At 43.8% G+C, this 18,306-nt stretch overlaps 1 protein-coding gene across 2 annotated transcripts in view; it reads left to right on the top strand.

The window, feature by feature from the left end:
* Positions 1-18,306, top strand: part of epb41l5 (erythrocyte membrane protein band 4.1 like 5) — a 215,138-nt gene that overhangs the window by 63,512 nt on the left and 133,320 nt on the right. For both annotated transcript variants that reach the window (XM_073026976.1, XM_073026985.1), the window contains exon 2: positions 16,435-16,539. In XM_073026976.1, the coding sequence (XP_072883077.1) occupies positions 16,435-16,539 (105 nt within the window). The remainder of the gene's footprint in view (positions 1-16,434; positions 16,540-18,306) is intronic.

Raw genomic sequence — 18,306 nt, 5'->3', positions numbered from 1 at the left:
GCATTTGCCTCAATGCTTCAGTCTTCCTTGTCACTTTAATCGGCAAACATTGGAAGCTTTAATTGGTAAAATGGAGTCAAACATCGGCTCGTGCCCCATCCTGCGGCCTGCCTGTGCTCTCCACCTCTGCCTCCTATAATGCTCTCGGAGACTGCAGAGTGTTGGAACACAAACGATCTCCAAAGAGTAAATCGCCAGCTCCAACAGTTCCAGAATCACATACAAGATGAGAAAAAGTAAAAGACATAAAAGAAGTGAAATATATGGTTTGACAATCTATCCAGAAGACGTTGACCAGAGGAGTGTTGTACACAGGTGCCATATTGAACAGAAGATGGTCTATCTTGTTATAGCAATGGCTTTGGGCAATTGTCTGGAACAGTGCATTTCTATCGGCAGGGTTCTTCATTGTCTGTTGACCTCCTGTATTGGTGAATCTAGCTTTTGGATTTATTTCCTCAGCCATTTTATCCATGGTATTGTCCAGGAATTTTTGGTGATTTCATGGAGATGCCTAGCAACAGTGTACCTCTTGGTATAACAGTATTCTCTTGGTCCAGAGACTTTCCCCAAGGCAGAAATGGCTAATATGGGTTAGCATAATTTTAGGTGATTAGAATAAAGTTAGAGGGGATGTCAGAAGTACATTCTTTACACAGACAGTGGTGGGTGTGTGGAATGTTCTGCTGGGATGATGTTAGAGGCAGATACTTTAGGGGCATTTAAGAAACTCTTCAGTAGACTTTAAAGCAGGTAAAAGTTTGGCACAATATCATGGGCCAAAGAGCCTGTACTGTACTATTATAATGATCTATGTATTCCCACATAGATTGGGCCAAAAGCTCTGTCTAGCTGCCCTGACTACTGAATGTGTGCGATTGCTCTCTGGTAAAATTTGACTAAAAATAGCACTAAAAATACCTTTTTTGAGGAAATTAGTGTAAAATTATTACCTCTATCAGGGAAGGGGTGAGCGATGGCGAGGTGAGTTCGGGGGAAGGTTGGTTCCAGAATCATGTTGCAGAATCATTGCAGATGGAGTTCCGATGCCCATACAACTGGCCTGGGTGCGAGGTTGGATTGCTCTGGGCGCCAAGAAGAGAAGTCGGGGCACTGTCAGGGGAGATTCAGTGCCTGCACAACTGGCCTGGGTGTGAGGTTGGATTGCTGTGGGCGCCGAGCTGATTTGAAGAGCTTGTGATTGGCTTTGGGCTGGGTAACGCAATCTGAGCTCAGAGGGAGGTCACTGGGCGGTGTGGACAAAGCCTGGAGCCTCTTGCTGCAGCTGGGTCCTAGTGTGTGAGGTATGATTTGCTGTTTAGACAGTTTGGAGGTGAGAGCCGAGTTTTGCTCTCTGTCTGTGATGTTCACTCCTCTCTCTGGGATGCAGGAGACTTTCACTGTCCATTATTTGGTCAATTTAAATGCCACCCCAGATAGACTGAAAAGACACGGTGTCGGGATCTGGGACGAGAGCCAAATTTGCTCGTTCTCCAGAATGGACATCTCCATGATGTTGAGGCTATGAAGACTGCCCGGCTGCTGTGCTCTGTGCCTGCTAATGTGATGAGCTGATAATCGAGGCTTTGGGCCTACTCCAGGCTGCTCTGAAGACTCTTATTTTGGCTTGGAATGCTGTTGTTTGCTTCAATTGTTTGCATGATTTGTATTTTTTTCTTTATCTAGATGGTCCTTTTATTTTTATTCTTTTTTTCTTTTATTAGGTTCTTTTGGGTTTCTTGCTTTGTGGCTGTATGGTTTTTTTTGCAAATAAAATGAAGTGAGGTGCTTTATGTTTAATGAAACCCATAACACATTCTATTAGCCTACACACAAGAGCGCAGTAAAACTACATAATAATGTCATCACGTCAGACCAGCCTCTTAAAGTGAAACCCTAACTCAGTGTCGGTGGTTGTGAATTAGTATATTTCTCCCAGTTACGTTACCCTACACAGGCCAGCATTGTGAGTCTGTCCGGAGCTTGAATGAACCGCCCAGCTCGGGTCCTGTGTGCCATGTGTGGAGAAAAAGCAGGTGCTTCTGGATCGTCCAGAGGTGCATTGACATGCCCATGGTCATGTTGTGATGCCAGAGGCATGGCAGTGGAACTCTCCAAATCTTGGTGGACCGGTTTAAGGCGATCAACCAAAATATGTTCAGGTTTACCCTTCCTATGTATGATAATAAAAATTGCTCCCCATTCCAAAACGTGAATGGGCCATTGTAAGGGGGAGGCCTAAGGGGATGTTGTTGTGCATCATGGCAGACAAGAACAAATGAGGTGGAACATACGTCAACAGGAACCCAGGAGTACTGTATACCATGATGAGAGGTAGGAATATGTGAAAAGGAATTGAATTTGCTGAGGAGAGTGGAATGCTGTTGAAAGGCCAAGCTAGCCAGTCTTGGCATCAGGAATGAAATCGCCTGGCACTCGTAACGGCTGCTCAAATACTAACTCTGCCATGAGGTTATCTTTTGCTAGACCCTAGGAAGACCTACAGGAAATGATCATGCCAGCACTCATCGGTCAGGGAAGCCCTCTGAGCAGTTTTGAAGGAGCGGTGAAACCGCTCGCGTAGGCCTTTGGGCTGCGGGCGATACACCATGGTGTGATGAGGCCTAATGTCAAGGCTTGGAGCCATCGCAGCCCAGAGCTCTGAAATGACTTGGGGACCACAGTCAGAGGAAATATCAGATGGGATGTCAAATCGAGCAACCCAGGTGCTGATGAACACCCGAGCTACATCTGCGGCCATAGTCAATGATAGAGGCACGACCTATGGTGGTACGGTCGCCCACGATAAGGAGGTGCATGAAACTGTGCGAGGGTGGAAGAGGACCAGCAAGGTCCACATTGACATGGTCAAACTCTGGGACCTCCAATGGTACCTGTTCGTGATGGTTAAGTTTTGCCCACTGGCACTCCACACAAGCTGCAGTCCAGTCACATGCCAGACTAACTTTAGTGCCACCAGTTTCTGTGAGGCCTTCCGGTCTGGACGCAAGAGGCCATGTATGGAGTCAAAAACAGTCGGTCTCTGGTTTGCGGGCATATTGGGGCAAGAGCAACCAGTTGAGACGTCACACAGGAGAGAAACCCCAGCTTCCCTGAACTTGAAGTTAGCCAGCTGCTGTCCCCTGACTGCTTTTCGGTGAGCCTGGACGTTTGGGTCGTAGCTTGTTCAGCTGCCATGCCAGCATAGTCAACCCCTATGTGTATGGCCTCAGTGGCTGGCCGTGAGAGGAAATCAGCCATGGCACTATTTTTCCCCTTGATATGTTGTATATCGGTTGTGAACTCTGATGTGTAGGCCAGGCATTGCTGCTGTGCAGACCAAAGGGCCGATATTTTGGCCATTGCATGCACGAGGGGTTTGTGGTCAACCAACACTGTGAAACGGAGACCCTCCGGTTGAAAACAGAAATGGCGGATAGCCAGATAAAAAAACGGGAAGCCCACAGTCGAACGTGATGTACTGTACTTCCGCTCGGGGAGATGGAGCTGTCGGCTGAAGAAGGCGAGCGACTGCCACACGCCTCCGACCAACTGCTCATGCTCAGCTCAGTCTGACACCAGTAGTAACGGCTGTGGGTGCGTTGGGGAGCCAGTGCAGCAGTGGAGTCACGTTAGAAAGAGCTCATTTGATGCCATCAAATGCTCTGGTCATGTCCGATGACCAGTCAAGCACTTGATTTGGGGTGTTGCCTTAAAGGATATTACGCAGGGGGAGAGTGAGTTCACCAGCATGTGGAATGAAGTGGTGTTAGAAATTGACCATATCTGAAATCTCCTGTAGTATTTTAGTAGTGCGGGGCAGTGAGAAATCCATATTAGCAGCCACTTTGTTGGGAGGGGATTTGCACCTTTTGCAGAAATGTGATGGCTAAGAAAGTCGATGGTTGATTACCCAGACTGGCATTTAGCAAAGTTAATAATGAACCTGTGTCGCTTAACTGCTCAAAGTGTGCGGAGATTAAATAACTTTGAATTTTGACACAGTGGTGACAAGGTATGTCATGCAGGTAAACAAAAAGAAAATCTTAAGTCTTTTAATACGGAGTTGAAAAGTCTGTGGCATTTTTCAGTCCAAATGGCATGCACAGAAACTCGGAGCCCAGCCGGGGTTATCACAGCCATTTAGGGAATGTCATTTGAGCACACAGGCACCTGACGGTAGCTGCTGATTAGTTCAACTTAGGAAAAAATTAACTTATTGCTAAATGTGTCAAAAAGTTTTGAATGTGTGGGACCGGGTAATGATGGGGGATGGTGGCCTCGTTAAGGCACCTATAATTACCATGTGGGCAGCAACCCCCATCGGACTTGGCGACCATACGGAGTGGTGAAGCCCAGGGTCTATTTAACTGGGCTACAGTTCTGAGTCCTTTCATGTTGGCCAACTCAGCCTTTGCAGATGCCAGCGTTTGTCTACGCTGGCGGGACATTTGTGGGAATGTGAAGCTTGACCCCATGTTTTGCGAGTGCAGTGGAGAATGTGGGCGTGGCGGGGTCTGGGAGTTCGCCCAGCAGTGGAGTAAATTCATATCTGGTGGTGCATGCACTTTTGACAGAGTCAGTGTGGGAAACTTACAGGGGTGCTGGGTAAACACCCGAAGTCATTAACATTCACAAGCCGCAGTTCTTAAGATTGACTAACAGTCCTTGGGCACACAGGAAATCTGTACCGAGCAGAGGTCTAGACGCTTCAGCCAGGACAGTGTAATGTCGCCTACTGAAGTGCGACGTCACCCGTCGTGTCCCGTGAGTCTGGACCCTGCTGCCATTGGCGGCCTCCAGCGAGGTTTTATCACTCTTTGCTTTCTCATCAATAGGTGACGTTAGTAGCACACTCACTTGAGCACTGGTGTCACACAGGAAACGTCACCCTGAAATGGTGTCTGTAATGAGCAGGTAGACGACGCTGGCTGCTGGACCCCACGGTGTTCACAGACCACTGATGTCCCAATGCGCTGGCACTGTTGAAACTGCATGGCCATTGGCACGTCTTAGCAATATCACCAAAGTGAGTGTGGTTAAAAATACAGGCCTGGTGTGATTTGTTTTGCATCCACAGGTACCCTTGTGTTGGGAGGCCTAGGTGACTGGGCTTATTGAGATCGGGAAAAGAGGGGAGATGATACACTGCTGCTTATCTGAAATGGACTAGCAGCCAAGCTCCCTGTAGAAATTCACGGATGTATTAGTGAGCGCCTTGTGAACTTGATCAGGCATTTGCTGCATGAAGGGTTCTTTAAAAATAAAACAGGGATGGTGATTTCCTAGGAGGGAGAGCACGGGGTCCATTAGCTCCGAAGTCCTTGCATTGCCGAGTCTGGGCAGGGAGAGCAACTGGTTGCTGCAATCAGACTCCGATAGTCCAAAGTCTATAAAAGATGAGTTTTCGGCGGTCGGTATTTATCGTGTTCAGGCAGCTGTTCAAACAGAACACTCTCGCAGCTGTGGAATTGCTGAGTGACATAGTAAAATTTGGTGTTAATGTTGGAGGTTTCTCGCAGAGCCAATTTGGCCTCAGCTTGTACAAACTAAGCGACAGCACTTTGCTTACAAAGCTCTGGCAGCTTCAAAGCGACTGCGTCGGCCGGCGTGTTCAGTAACTCTGGAGTCGTCCTAGAGCATCAGGGTCACCAACGTAGGTTTTCACAAATAAAATGAAGTGAGGCCTTTTATGTTTAAGAAACACCGCAACACGTTTTATTGAACTCCAAAACCTACACAGAAAAAGTGTGCTAAAACTCTTTACATAATAATGTCATCACGTCAGACCAGCCTCTTAAAGTGAAAGCCCAACTCAAGGGGTGAGAATTATGTACGTTTCTCCTGTTTACGTACCCTGTGTGGTTATTTGTGAGCAAGCAAATCTCAAGGTTGTACAATTTATACATTCTTTGATAATGCACTTGAATCTTAACTGTGGACGTGATGTACCAGTTGGAGCCTTCAGTGAGAAGAGCTCTTTGTTGGCTGTGCACAAGTAGTTCTGTGGGGGGGACGTCACGTGATGACGTAGGATCGAGACGTGGAAATCCAGCTTTCCCGTAAAAAAAAAAACCCAGTAAAATAATGTTTAAGTAAAGAAAAGTTAGTAAATACTTTTTAAAAATTACTTATAAACTACTCAGGATTGTCTTAAGATATGTCTCCTAAACAGAAGCAGAAGAAAACTACTACTTTGAAGACAACACAAGTTGGAAAAGAATCAAGGCCGGCCGCCATGAAAGAGCCTCGGGCTCAAGTGCATTTTACCTCCGGCGATACAGAACAGGAAACTGCGGCAACATCAACCGTTTCCAAAAAAAAAGAGCAACAGAAATTGCGCATGCGTGAAGGAAGGGGCATGCGCAAACACGAGCAACCCAAACTACAAATCCCAGCTATGATCGGAACTGAAAGTGAATATGAGGTGGAATTAGATTCTCTGGATAAATCAGACGAAGATGAAGAGACAAACAAAGGAGAGCAACAGGAAGAGGTTGGAGGTGATATTGGAGACATAAAAAAATCTTTGGTGCAAATAATGCATGATTAAAAGCATTAAAAGTAATAAAAAGATATTAAAAATATGAAGATTATGTTTGATAAAATGATGAAAAGACAGGACAAAATGGACAAGAAAATTAAAAACTTGGAAGAAATAACGGGAGACACCATTGATAGAGTGAATAAAATGGAAGATAATATTTTTGCCTGGACATCAGAAAGAAATGGAATTTTTACAGACAAAATAATATTAAGATTGTTGGACTTAAAGAAGGTATAGAGGGAGAGGATCCAATAAATTTTTTTCAAAAATGGATTCCGGAAATTTTGGAAATGGAAGAAGGAACCCAGTTAATTGAAATTGAAAGGGCTCACAGAGCCTTAAGATCAAGACCTCAAGCTGATCAAAACCCATGATCAATCTTGATAAAATGCTTAAGATATCAAGATAAAGAAAAGATCCTGAAAGCGGCTGCCCAATGTGCCAGAAAGAGAAACAGGCCATTGATGATAGAAGGGAAAACAGTTCTTTTCTATCCTGATATAAGTTATGATCTTTTGAAGAGAAAGAAGGAATTTAACCCAGCGAAAAAAGTTTTATGGGAAAAGGGTTATAAATTTATATTGCGCCACCTGGCAACCCTGATAATTTTTTTGGATGACGGAAAAAGAAGATCTTTTACTGATTATCGGGATGCGGAAGAATTTGCACAAGAACTCCCAAATATTCGCTAACCACAGCCAAAGATTTAAAAGTGAAACGGATTAAAGATGAAGACAGGGACAGTGAATGGAGTTGATGGATGTTTAAGGACAGAAGAATATTTAAATACATTCTTAATTATATGATACAGGGGGAGAAAGGTAAAAATTTGAGAAATATTAATCGAGAGTAGTGATATTATTTTTTCTTCTCTTATATATACTTTTTTATGTTACAGGGGAGCTGGGGGAACTTCGGATCGATTGCTATGGGATTCACGTGTGTAATCATGGCGATTGCCATGACCCGCACAACGGAGGGGGGTAGTGTTGTGTTTTTTCTTTATTCACAACATTAGTAGGGGGGTATTTTGTTTTTTTTTTCTTTATAATCTATTTTTCTTTAATCTTTCTTTCTTTGCCTGGACAATCGGTGGGGAGACACATAGCAACACGGAGAATTTTAAAAAGATTCCCCAAGGTACTACAAAAGTTGAAAAGTTAGGTATTACTATAGACTGGAGTAACCCTGTTAAAAATAATGACTAATTTACTGAATTTTTAAAGTTTTAATGTTAATGGGCTTAATGAAAAGAAAAAGAATTTTAACATACATTAAGAAAATGAAAATAGATATAGCTTTTAGCTGCATTCCATTTGAAAAAATTACTTATAATTTAATAGATAAATATGAAATATTTCTGAAAATTTGGCGCCCTTATTTACAAAAGATGGGATTAAATATATAGGTGCTCTGAAGATATAATTATTGGTTATCTGGGGAAAGAAATAAATATATATACTAAAGCTATTATGAACTCCATGGAGCATGTGGGGATCTTCCGATATCCAGGCATTCTTTCTTTTTTTTCTCTCTTTTTTTTCTCTTTCTACTAGGATATGTTGGGGGGGGGGAAGGGTTGATAATTTTTTTTCCTCCTGTAACCATTTGAAAATTCAATTAAAAAAAGGTTATTTAAAAAAAAAGTAGTTCTCCTGTGCACTCTTGAATTATGAGAGACTGGATCAGGTCCAAAGAATTTGCAGGTATGCAGATGATAGCAGTGCTTCTTGACTATGCAAGTACCACACTACAGTGCAATAATTCAGGTTTTGTACGCTAAGCAGATTTGGAATTTCCCGGATGACTGTTATGGAAACTCGGCGTGCTTCCAATGACTCACCAATTTTTACAAATGCACAATAGAAAAAGCATCATATCACAGTATGCAACTACCTGGTGTAAGACAGCAAAAAAAAAAGCAGAATTGTGAATGCAGCTTTGTCAATTGTGAGAACCGGTCTCCCTTCCATGGACTCGGTGTGTACTTTCCATTCCCTCAAGGAAGCAGCCACGGGCCCCTCCTACCCCGACCATTCTCTCTCCTCCCTGTATCCCGTCAGACAGAATGAATAAAAACTTGAAAATATACCACGAGTTTCAAGGACAGTTTAAACCCGAATGTTTGTTACAAGAGTCTTGAATCAAACTCTTATACACTAAATCTCAAAACTACCTTATCATGACCCTTGCACTTTACTCGTTCAACACCACTGCTCTTTTTCTGTAACTGTAACACTAACTTTAAGGCATTGAGAGGGAAATATGGGGGGCGTCAGTGGTGGGCTTTATACACAGAGAGTGGCTGGTGTGTAGAAATTGTCAGGGGGGTGGTGGTAGAGGCAAATGCATCAGGGACATTTTAGAGATTCTTAGGTTGGCATGTGGATGATAGAAAAAATGAAGGGCTATTTAGAAAGTGTTATGTTTTGATATTTCAAACCATCAAACTGATTCAAAGAAAACTCAGGAGTCCCAAGATTATGGGTGCAACTTTGTCTTTACTTTAAGCGAGGCCTGCAAGTTTCGTGATGTACAGTATGCAATTAACATATTTTTACATATAACCCATAAAGAATTACTTGAATGAACAGGAAAGCTTAATCAATATATATATATATATATATATATATATATGTGTGTGTGTGTGTGTGTGTGTGTGTGTGTGTATATGTATGTATATATGTGTGTGTGTGTGTGTGTATATGTATGTATATGTGTGTGTGTGTGTGTGTATATGTATGTATATATGTGTGTGTGTGTGTATATATATATATATATACACACACACATACACACAAACACATACATACACAAGATTACTGAAACATTAAATACACAACAGAAGGTAAGAGTTGAATTGATCTTGGAATACGTTAAGGGGTCAGCACAATGTTGTGGGCTGAAGGGCCTGTACAGCCCTGTGGTGTTCTTCTGCATTCTGTTATTGTTGTTTTTGACACTGCCTCCACATATTTATGAATGGAATGACCTGTAATAATGGTGTGTAAACGAAGCTGCTTACCACCTCAGTGTGTGTGACAACAATAAACCAATTGCATCTAACAACTCAGGCCATTACTAACTTTCTAGCTCCGTTCTCTATACTTGCATCTTGTTGCAACATTGACAATATTAGCCAGTTAGTAAAAACATTGACCGCAAGCTGGATCTCTGCAGAAGCTTTTTGCTTTTGCTTTATTGATTTAATTGGCAAATTAAATACCCATCTGTCTCTTTTGACATTATAGTGATTGTACCAGTAGCTGCCTGCTTCATATGCTAGCATGTTTTTCGCTTAAGGAAAACTTTTCATAGATGTCAACCCAGGTGATGAGGTGGAGATTGGAGTCCCCCAAAAGAGGTCCTTCCCCCCACTAGTCTGCAGGTCACCCTTGGGCAAGGTGTAGCATTTGCTTAGCTCCCCCGACCAGGGTCACGTGCAGGTGGTGGATAGTCGTATCTGGTGCGTATCACAAGTCCTGGTTATACAACTGATGTCAGGCAGGCAAACTCTGAAGAGTATTGATAATGGCTGGGGTCACCCAGCTTGTAAAAACACTGCCCAGAAGAAGACAATGGCAAGACACTTCTGTGGAAAAATTTGCCAAGAAGAATGATGGTCATGGATAGACCATGATCGCCTATGTCAGATAACATGGCACATGACAATGATGATATTTGATTATTTAAAAAGTTAATCTTGATTTGAAATACAGTGACTGCTCCTGTATCTTCCCCTTACACCATTGGCTTTGAGTTGGTGCTCAGTGGGTTAAAACCACTCAGTTTTGTTTGTTGGTCTTTTCTTATTGAAATGACGTGTGGGTGGTCAGAAAGAAATGGAACTTGAGATTTATTTTACTGGATAAAGAAAACCAGCCTCCCTCTGCCCATGCGTTTTGAAACATTGGGCCATAGTTCATTAAGGTCTTACAATAAGGCTTTTGTGTCTCCTTCAATGGCTTAGCTAGACTTCCAATGCACTGGACAAATATGAGTAGTCTTTGAATGCTCAGTGAAGCTATACAAATGTTTTTGTATTACATAAAAGAATATGTTTTACTGAGGCCAAATGGGATTATACAGTGACTTGGTTTGTGGTGATTGTTTGGTTAGGAAATACTTTGTGCCATTTCTGAGTAAATAGAACTTATATTTGTTAAGACATAAGACCACAAGACACAGGATCAGAACGAGGCTATTTGCCCCATCGGTGTGCTTCAACGTTCCCCTATGGCTGATTTGTTAGTCCTCTTAACCTCATTCTCCTTCCTTCTCCCTGTAACTTTTCACAGCCTCAGTAATCAAGAATTTATCAGCCCCCACTTTAAACATGTACTGCTGTCTGTGGCAATGAATTCCACAGATTTACAACCCTCTAGCTAAAGAAATTCTTCCTCGTCTCTGTTCTAAAGGAGCCTTGTATTCTGGGGCTGTGCCCTCTAGTCCCCAACTCCCCCATTACAGGAAACATCTTCTGCATGTCTAGTCTATCTTGCGCTTTCAAAGAGATCTCCCCCTGTTCTTCTATTGAGTATAGGAAATTATTTTGTTGCATCAGCAACATTTAAAAAAACACATAGCAGAAATATAAATAATATATATAGTAATTATTAATAATAAAGCACAGAATAACAATATACACAATAATAATTTAGCAATGTGCAATAATGTACAAAATCAAATAGAGACTATTGTACTATGACGTGTGTTCTCCTGTTGCACAGAGATGAACTGTTGTATATGCTTATTGCATTTGTTAGGGAAGATTTTGTGTAATGATCCTTGTGACAGGGGAGCTGAATGAGCCTGTTCGAAAGGGGGCTCCACTGCTTATTCAGCAGGTCATGGAGAGGATGTGCCAGATTGTCCGTGATGGATAACTGTTTAGTGACCTCCTCTCTACCACTAACTCAAAAATGTCTGGGTTGTAGCCAAGGATGGATCCAGTCTTTTTAATGAGCACCAGGAACTTGAGATGACTAGTCCCTGAAAGTGAGTCCATAGGTTGTGGGGTAGGTGAAGTTGAGAGAAGTTATCCCCTCTGGTTCAAGAGCCTGATGGTGGAGTGGTAATAACTGTTCCTGAAGCTGGTGGTGAGAGTCCTGAGGCTCCTGTACCAGCTTCCTGATGGCAGCAGCGAGAAGAGAGCATGGCCTGTGTGGTGGAGATTTCTGATGATGGATGCTGCTTTCCTGCAGCAACGCTCCGTGCAGATGTGCTCAGAGGTGGGGAGGGCTTTACCTGTGATGGACTGGGCCATATAGACTACTTTTTGTAGGATTTTCTGTTCAAGGACATTGGTGTTTCTATACCAGGCTGGGATGCAGCCCCCCAGTATGCTCCCCTCTACACATCTATAGAAGTTTGTCAACCTTGTAAACTTCTAAGGAAATAGGGGCACTGCCATGCTTTCTTCATAATAGCACTTGTGTGCTGGGACAGGTCATCTGAAATAATAACACTGAGGAATTTTAAGTTGTTGACACTCTCCAGCTCTAGTTCTCTGATGAGGACTGCCTCACGGACCTCTGGGCTTCTCTTCCTGAAGTCAGTAATCAGTTCCGTGGTCCTGCTGACATTGAGTGAGAGACGAATGCAGAGGAAGCTGGATCAGCGGTGGGTTTTCATGGGTTGGGGCGGAGGCACGTTGGGCTGGGGGTCGAGGGGCTATGTCGGGTCAGCGCCCTCTCTTCACAGGTTTGGCCACAGTTTAAGAGGCCGCGGGTCGACAATCGCTCCTCATGGGAGGACTAAGTTCGAGCTGTTGCTCTCCTCGATGCTGATTGTGGTTGTTTCCGATATTCTGTGATTATTGGTGTGGCGTGGACTTCTGTGTTTTTGTGTTTTCTTTCTTGTTGTCGATTGGCGGTTGGGTGATATGTTGCTAGGGAGGGGTAGGGGATTTGATGTACTTGTTAGTGTTTCTCTGTGTGAGCGATCTTATGCGCGAGTGAGGTTGGGGGTTTGATGTTATTGTTGCTGTTATTTTGTGTGGGAGGGACTTGGGGGTTAGGGTTTGATGTTTTAGCTGCCATGTCCGGGTGAGTGATTTGTTAGTTTGGTGCGAGGGAGGGGCTGGAGGGTTTGGGGTTTGCGAGTTTTGCTCCTTTTTTGTGCGAGGTGGTTGATGTCTTTTCCTTCAACGGCTTTCCTGGATTTCTGCATTTCATGGCTGTCTGGAGAAAACGGTTCTCAGACTTGTATTCTCTGTACATACTTTGATAATAAATTGAACTTTTGTTGTGGCACCACTCAGTCAGATTTTCAATCTCCCTCCTATATGCTGATTCATCACCACCTTTGATCTGGTCTGCAACAGCAATGTTGGCAGCAAACTGGAATATGGCATTGGAGCTGTGCTTAGCCACACAGTCATAAGTGTAAAGTGAGTAGCGCGGGGGTACCTTGTGGTGCATCTGCACAAATGGAGACTGCGGAGGAGATGTTGTTGCCAATCCAAACTGACTGGGGCCTGCAAGTGAGGAAATCCATGATCCAATTGCACAAGGAGGCACTGAGGCCAATCTAATGCCCTTCCCTTGGACAACATCGGTGGCGTGGAGAGGGGAGACTTGCAACTTGGGCAACTACCGGTCTCCCATAAAACCCTGCCCAGGCTTGCGCCCTGGAAACTTTCCAAGGCACAAATCCAAGGCACCATCCAAGAGACTAATGGAGGCCTACTATTGAGGCCAATACCTTGAAGCTTATTGATTAGCTTTGAGGGAATGAGGATATTGAATGCTGAGTTGTCGTCAATAAAGAGCATTCTGATGTATACACCTTTGCTGTCCAGATGTTCCAGGGTTGTGTGAAGAGCCAATGAGATGGCATCTGCTGAGGACCTGTTGCTCCAGTAGGCAAATTGGAGTGGATCCAAGGCACTTCTCAGGCAGGAGATGATGTGTTTTAAGACCAACCTCTCAAAACACTTCATCACTGTGGTGGTAAGTGCTACTGGATGATAGTCATTGACGCAGGTTACCATGTTCTTCTTAGCTACCAATATAATTGAAGCCTGCTTGAAGCAAATGGGTGCTTCAGACTGCCAATGTGAGATGTTAAAGATCTCTGAACACTCCAGCCAGCTGATGCAGCAGAAGCCTATAAGACCAAGGCCAGGTATCCTGTCTGGGACAGATGCTTTTCATGGGTTCACCCTCCTGAAGGTGATTCGCACATCAGCCTCAGATACTGAAATCACAGAATCATCAGGGCTGTGGGATTTCATGAAGGTCCCTCCATGTTTTGATGGTCAAAGTGAGCATAGAAGGCATTGAGCTCATCTGGAAGTGAAGTCCTGCTGTTGTTTATGTCACTTGATTTTTAACTTTGTAAGATGTGATAGTATTCAAATCCTGCCACAACTGTCGAGCATCCTTTGTTGATTCAGGTTTACTGCTTCGCTGGTGAGATGGTTTTCCAGAGATCGTATCTGGACCTCTTGTAACTTGGTTATCACCAGACTTGAATGCCTCTGATCAGGCCCTCAGCAGATTGTGGACCTCATGGTTCATCCAGGGCTTCTGGCTGTTGACTTAGATACTTGTTTGACTGAGATGTTTTGGTCAAATGTTTTTTGTTTGTCTGTAAATGGTTAATGTGTTTATTTGTAATCTTATTGTGTCTTCTGTCTCGCTTACCAAACCTGTGAACTTGCTTCCCCATAACAGAGCTGTCTAGACACCAATCCCCCAGCGGTAATTTCTTTTGTATTTATGTATGTTTTTGACAGGGGCACCACTATTGTTCATTTAGACCAGGGAGAGAGATTTAGTTTTACACCAAACATTTTCATGAAAGCCCTGTTTTCCAGTGTACAATGAATCTATACTTGCATCGTAAACAGAACTATTTAAGCAGCACTTTAAGAAAATGAAAGACTAGGAAGGAAATAGTTTGACTCTGTTTTAACTGTATCCTATTTTTTTGGGGTGGTGGTGGTGGTGGTGTGTGTGTGTGTATGTGTGTGTATGTGTGTGTGTGTGTACGTGTGTGTGTGTGTGTACGTGCGCACGCAAGCCATGTCCTCGTCAGACAGGCTGCTCTGTGATGAGGGCCAAGGAACAGCATGTATTGCTACTGTAAGTACCCAGGGAGTACGGAATGATTGACAGATTGGAAATTGCTGGACGGTAGGTTCATTCCTTGATGCACTTGAGAATGTCCAAGTTCACCCAGCCGTGAGGGTTCGTATGAAAGGACAGGAGATGAAGTCGAGGGGGTTGAGAGCTCCAAGTAGATAGAAATGAAGCTGATCGGTAACCATTGGAGACAGCTCCACCCATGACCACAGGAAACACCAAAGAGTTGTGGACACAGCTCAGCACATCAGGGAAATTGGCCTCTCCTCCATGGACTCTGTCTGCAGTTCTAACTGCCTCGGCAGAGAAGCCAGCCTAAATAAAGAACTCACCCAGCTTTCATCTTTCCCTCTCATTGGGCAGCAGATACAAAAGACTGAAAGCAAGTAGAACCAGGCTCGAGCACAGCTTCTTTCCCTTTGTTGGTTCCATAGCACAGACTCTTGAGCTCTCAATCTATCTCGTAATCACCTTGACCTTGCAGCTTATTGTCTACCCGAACTCCAATTTCACTGTCACTTATTCTGCACTTTGCAATTGCTCTGTTGTACTAACTCAGTGCATTATTTTAATAATTGATCTGGATAAATGGTATGTATGACTGGTTTTTCACTCTACCTTTGAATCACTCTCCCGCCCACCCACTCAGTCACTTCTGGCCCTTCAAGTCTCACCACCTAGCAACCCACAGATGTAACCCTAGCCAAATCATGGGACAATTTACAATGACTTACTAACAAGTACACCTTTGGGCTGTGGGTGGAAACCGGAGCATTGGGAGAAAATCCATGCACTCCACGGGGAGCACATGCAAATTCCTTACAGAGGATGCCAGAGTTGAACTGCAATAGTGCTGTGCTAACTGCAATGATACCATAGTGCCCAGTGTGGCTCAAGTTTTGCCTGATAATGTTCGATGAAACTTGGACCCCATATCTCAGAAAGGATGGTGTTGTCATTTGAGAGAGTCCAGAGGAAATTCATGAGGATGATTCCTGGAATTAAGGGGTTAACATATGAGGGACATTTGGCAACTTTGGGCCTGTACTCACTGAAATTTAGAAGAATGCGGGGGTTCTCATTGAAACCTACTGAGTGTTGAAAGGGCTAGATAGGGTGGATGTGGAGAGGATGTTTCCTGTGGTGGGGATATCCAGAACCAGAGGGCACAGCCTCAAAGTTGAGTGACAACCCTTTAGAACAGAGACAAGGAGGAATTTTTTTAGCCAGGGAGCAGCAGTGCATCTGTGGAGTGCTCTGCCCCAGACTGTTTTGGAGGCCAAGTCTGCTGATATATTTAAGGTGGAAGTTGATAGTTTCCTGATTCCTGGTCAGGGCATCAAAGGATATGGCGAGAAGGCAGGTGTATGGGGTTGGGGTTGAGTGGAATCTGGGATCAACCATGATGGAATGGCCGAACAGACATGATGGGCTGAATGGCCTAATTCTGCTCCTGTGTCTTATGGTCTTATGGAAACAGTTATGATCTAAAAGCCCAAAATGCAGACAACTGAAAATTTGAAATAGAAGGAGACAACTCTGGAAATTCTTAACAGTCCAGACAGCAACCACGAAGAGGTCTATCCAGTTAACATGCCAGTGACCACTGGTCAGATTTATGAGGAAATATTTGAAACATATGTATTTTATCTTGCAGAGAAATTGCAATGTTGATTGATTGATGAAGACATTGGATTCATGTTTCCCAAAATATATTTGTCTGAAACCTGTGGAAAATGTCTGGGAGAAAGATTTTAAATATTAACATTGACATTTTCTTCTTTTTTTCCTGTTTAGAAAAAAGCTAAAGGCCAGGAATTGTTTGAGCAAATCATGTACCATCTCGACATCATTGAGAAAGATTACTTCGGCCTCAGGTTCATGGACTCTGCTCAAGTAGCGGTGAGATGCCCTCTTCATCCAGTCGATTCTTAATGGTGTTAATTGAATAGAATTCCACAGCTTGTATTTGATAAAATGCATTCCTGGACATTATTTTTCTCCGGATTGGGGGTGGGGGGGGGGGGAATAATTGTTAATTGTATTAGCTTTAGTTATGTTTAAGAGCGTATTTGTTTATTGTATTCAGGGAAGAATGGCAAGTTCACAACTTCTACTATTTAAAGCATTACATTACAAGACAGCCTTCTGGGATCTCTGATCATTTCTTTGAAATGGTGAACTGTTCCATCAGGTTATTTGACTTGTCTCAACTGCTGTGTGATGCAAAGAAGGAAAAATGCAATATTGATTGATCAAGACATTAAATCTAAGCTTCTTAAAATATGCTTGTCTGAAACCTGCAGAAAATGTATGGAAGAAACATTTTAAATACTGGATACTGTTGGGGAGGGACGACCGAGCAGAGGAAAGTCACAGTGGTCGGGTCTTTGGCACTGAGTCTAAATCTGTGACTCAGAACGGACAGGGGAGGGGGAGTGGAGAAGAGGCGTGCGGTGGATTCATTAGTTAAGGGAACAGAAAGGGAGTTCTGTGGGCGAGAATGAGATTACAGGATGGAATGTTGCCTCCCAGGTGTCAAGGTCCAGGATATCTCGGATTGAGAACTCGGCGTTCTTAATTGGAAGGGTGAACAGCCAGAAGTCATGGTCCTGCATAGAGTGTTCAGGGAGTTCGGTGCTAAGTTGTAAAGTCCAATTTATACTTCTGTGTGGAATCTATGCCATAGGTACGGCATAGCTGCGTACCCTACACCGTAGCCTGACGCGTACCTCCCCAAAAATGTAACTAAGTGTCGTGGCGACGCAGACCGCAACAACTGCGATTGGTTCGCACGGTAGCATCGCATTTCCTCCTACGCATTGGAGGAAATGGTTGGAGACGATGAACCAGATCGTCAGATCTACCTGCCAACATCTGAAAGTATTTGAAATGCATTTCCTCGTCCATGCCTCTTAGTGGCCGGACAAGCACAGAAAATTCACTCTCCTTCTGCCTCAGTCCGTTCTATGGTCGTACACACCATCTCATCCGACGCCTTCTCTCTTTTCTGCGTTGCAGTAATTTCAATGAAAGTAACTCTTGTTCAACATTTATTAGCTCCAACTCCAACATGATGCGCTCAGTTTCAGTCGCCATTGTTTGAAGTACACAGAGAAACTCAACACAGTGGCATAGGAACCCCAGCGCCAACTAGCGTTTTGGTGGTGAATTGCAGAGCGACGCAGACACACCAACGCACAAGTATAAATGCTCACAACGGCGTAGGCTACGGCATAGAGCCTACGCAGAAGTATAAATCAGCCTTAAGGGCAGTACGTCTAGGGTTGTGATCTGAGGATTGCTATCAGTTCCATGTGCTAGTGAGGACAGGACTGGGAAGTTTATACAGTTTAATAAGTGACTAAGGAGTTGGTGTAGGGGGGAGAGAATAAGATTTTTGGATCATTGGGCTCTCTTCCAGGGAGGTGGGAACTGCACAGAAGGGACAGTTTGCACCTGAACTGGAGGGGAACTCATATTCTAGCAGAAAAGATTGATAATGCTGCACAGTGAGGTTTAAACAATAGTTAGAAACATAGAAAATAGGTGCAGGAGTAGGCCATTAGGCCCTTCGAGCCTGCACCGCCATTCAGTATGATCATGGCTGATCATCCAACTCAGAACCCTGTACCTGCTTTCTCTCCATACCCCCGATTCCTTTAGCCA

This window comes from Hemitrygon akajei, chromosome 2, assembly GCF_048418815.1.
Source record: "Hemitrygon akajei chromosome 2, sHemAka1.3, whole genome shotgun sequence".
Classification (NCBI taxonomy): Eukaryota; Metazoa; Chordata; class Chondrichthyes; order Myliobatiformes; family Dasyatidae; genus Hemitrygon; species Hemitrygon akajei.
The sequence above is the reverse complement of the archived record's forward strand: the minus strand, read 5'-3'. Positions and strand labels throughout refer to the sequence as shown.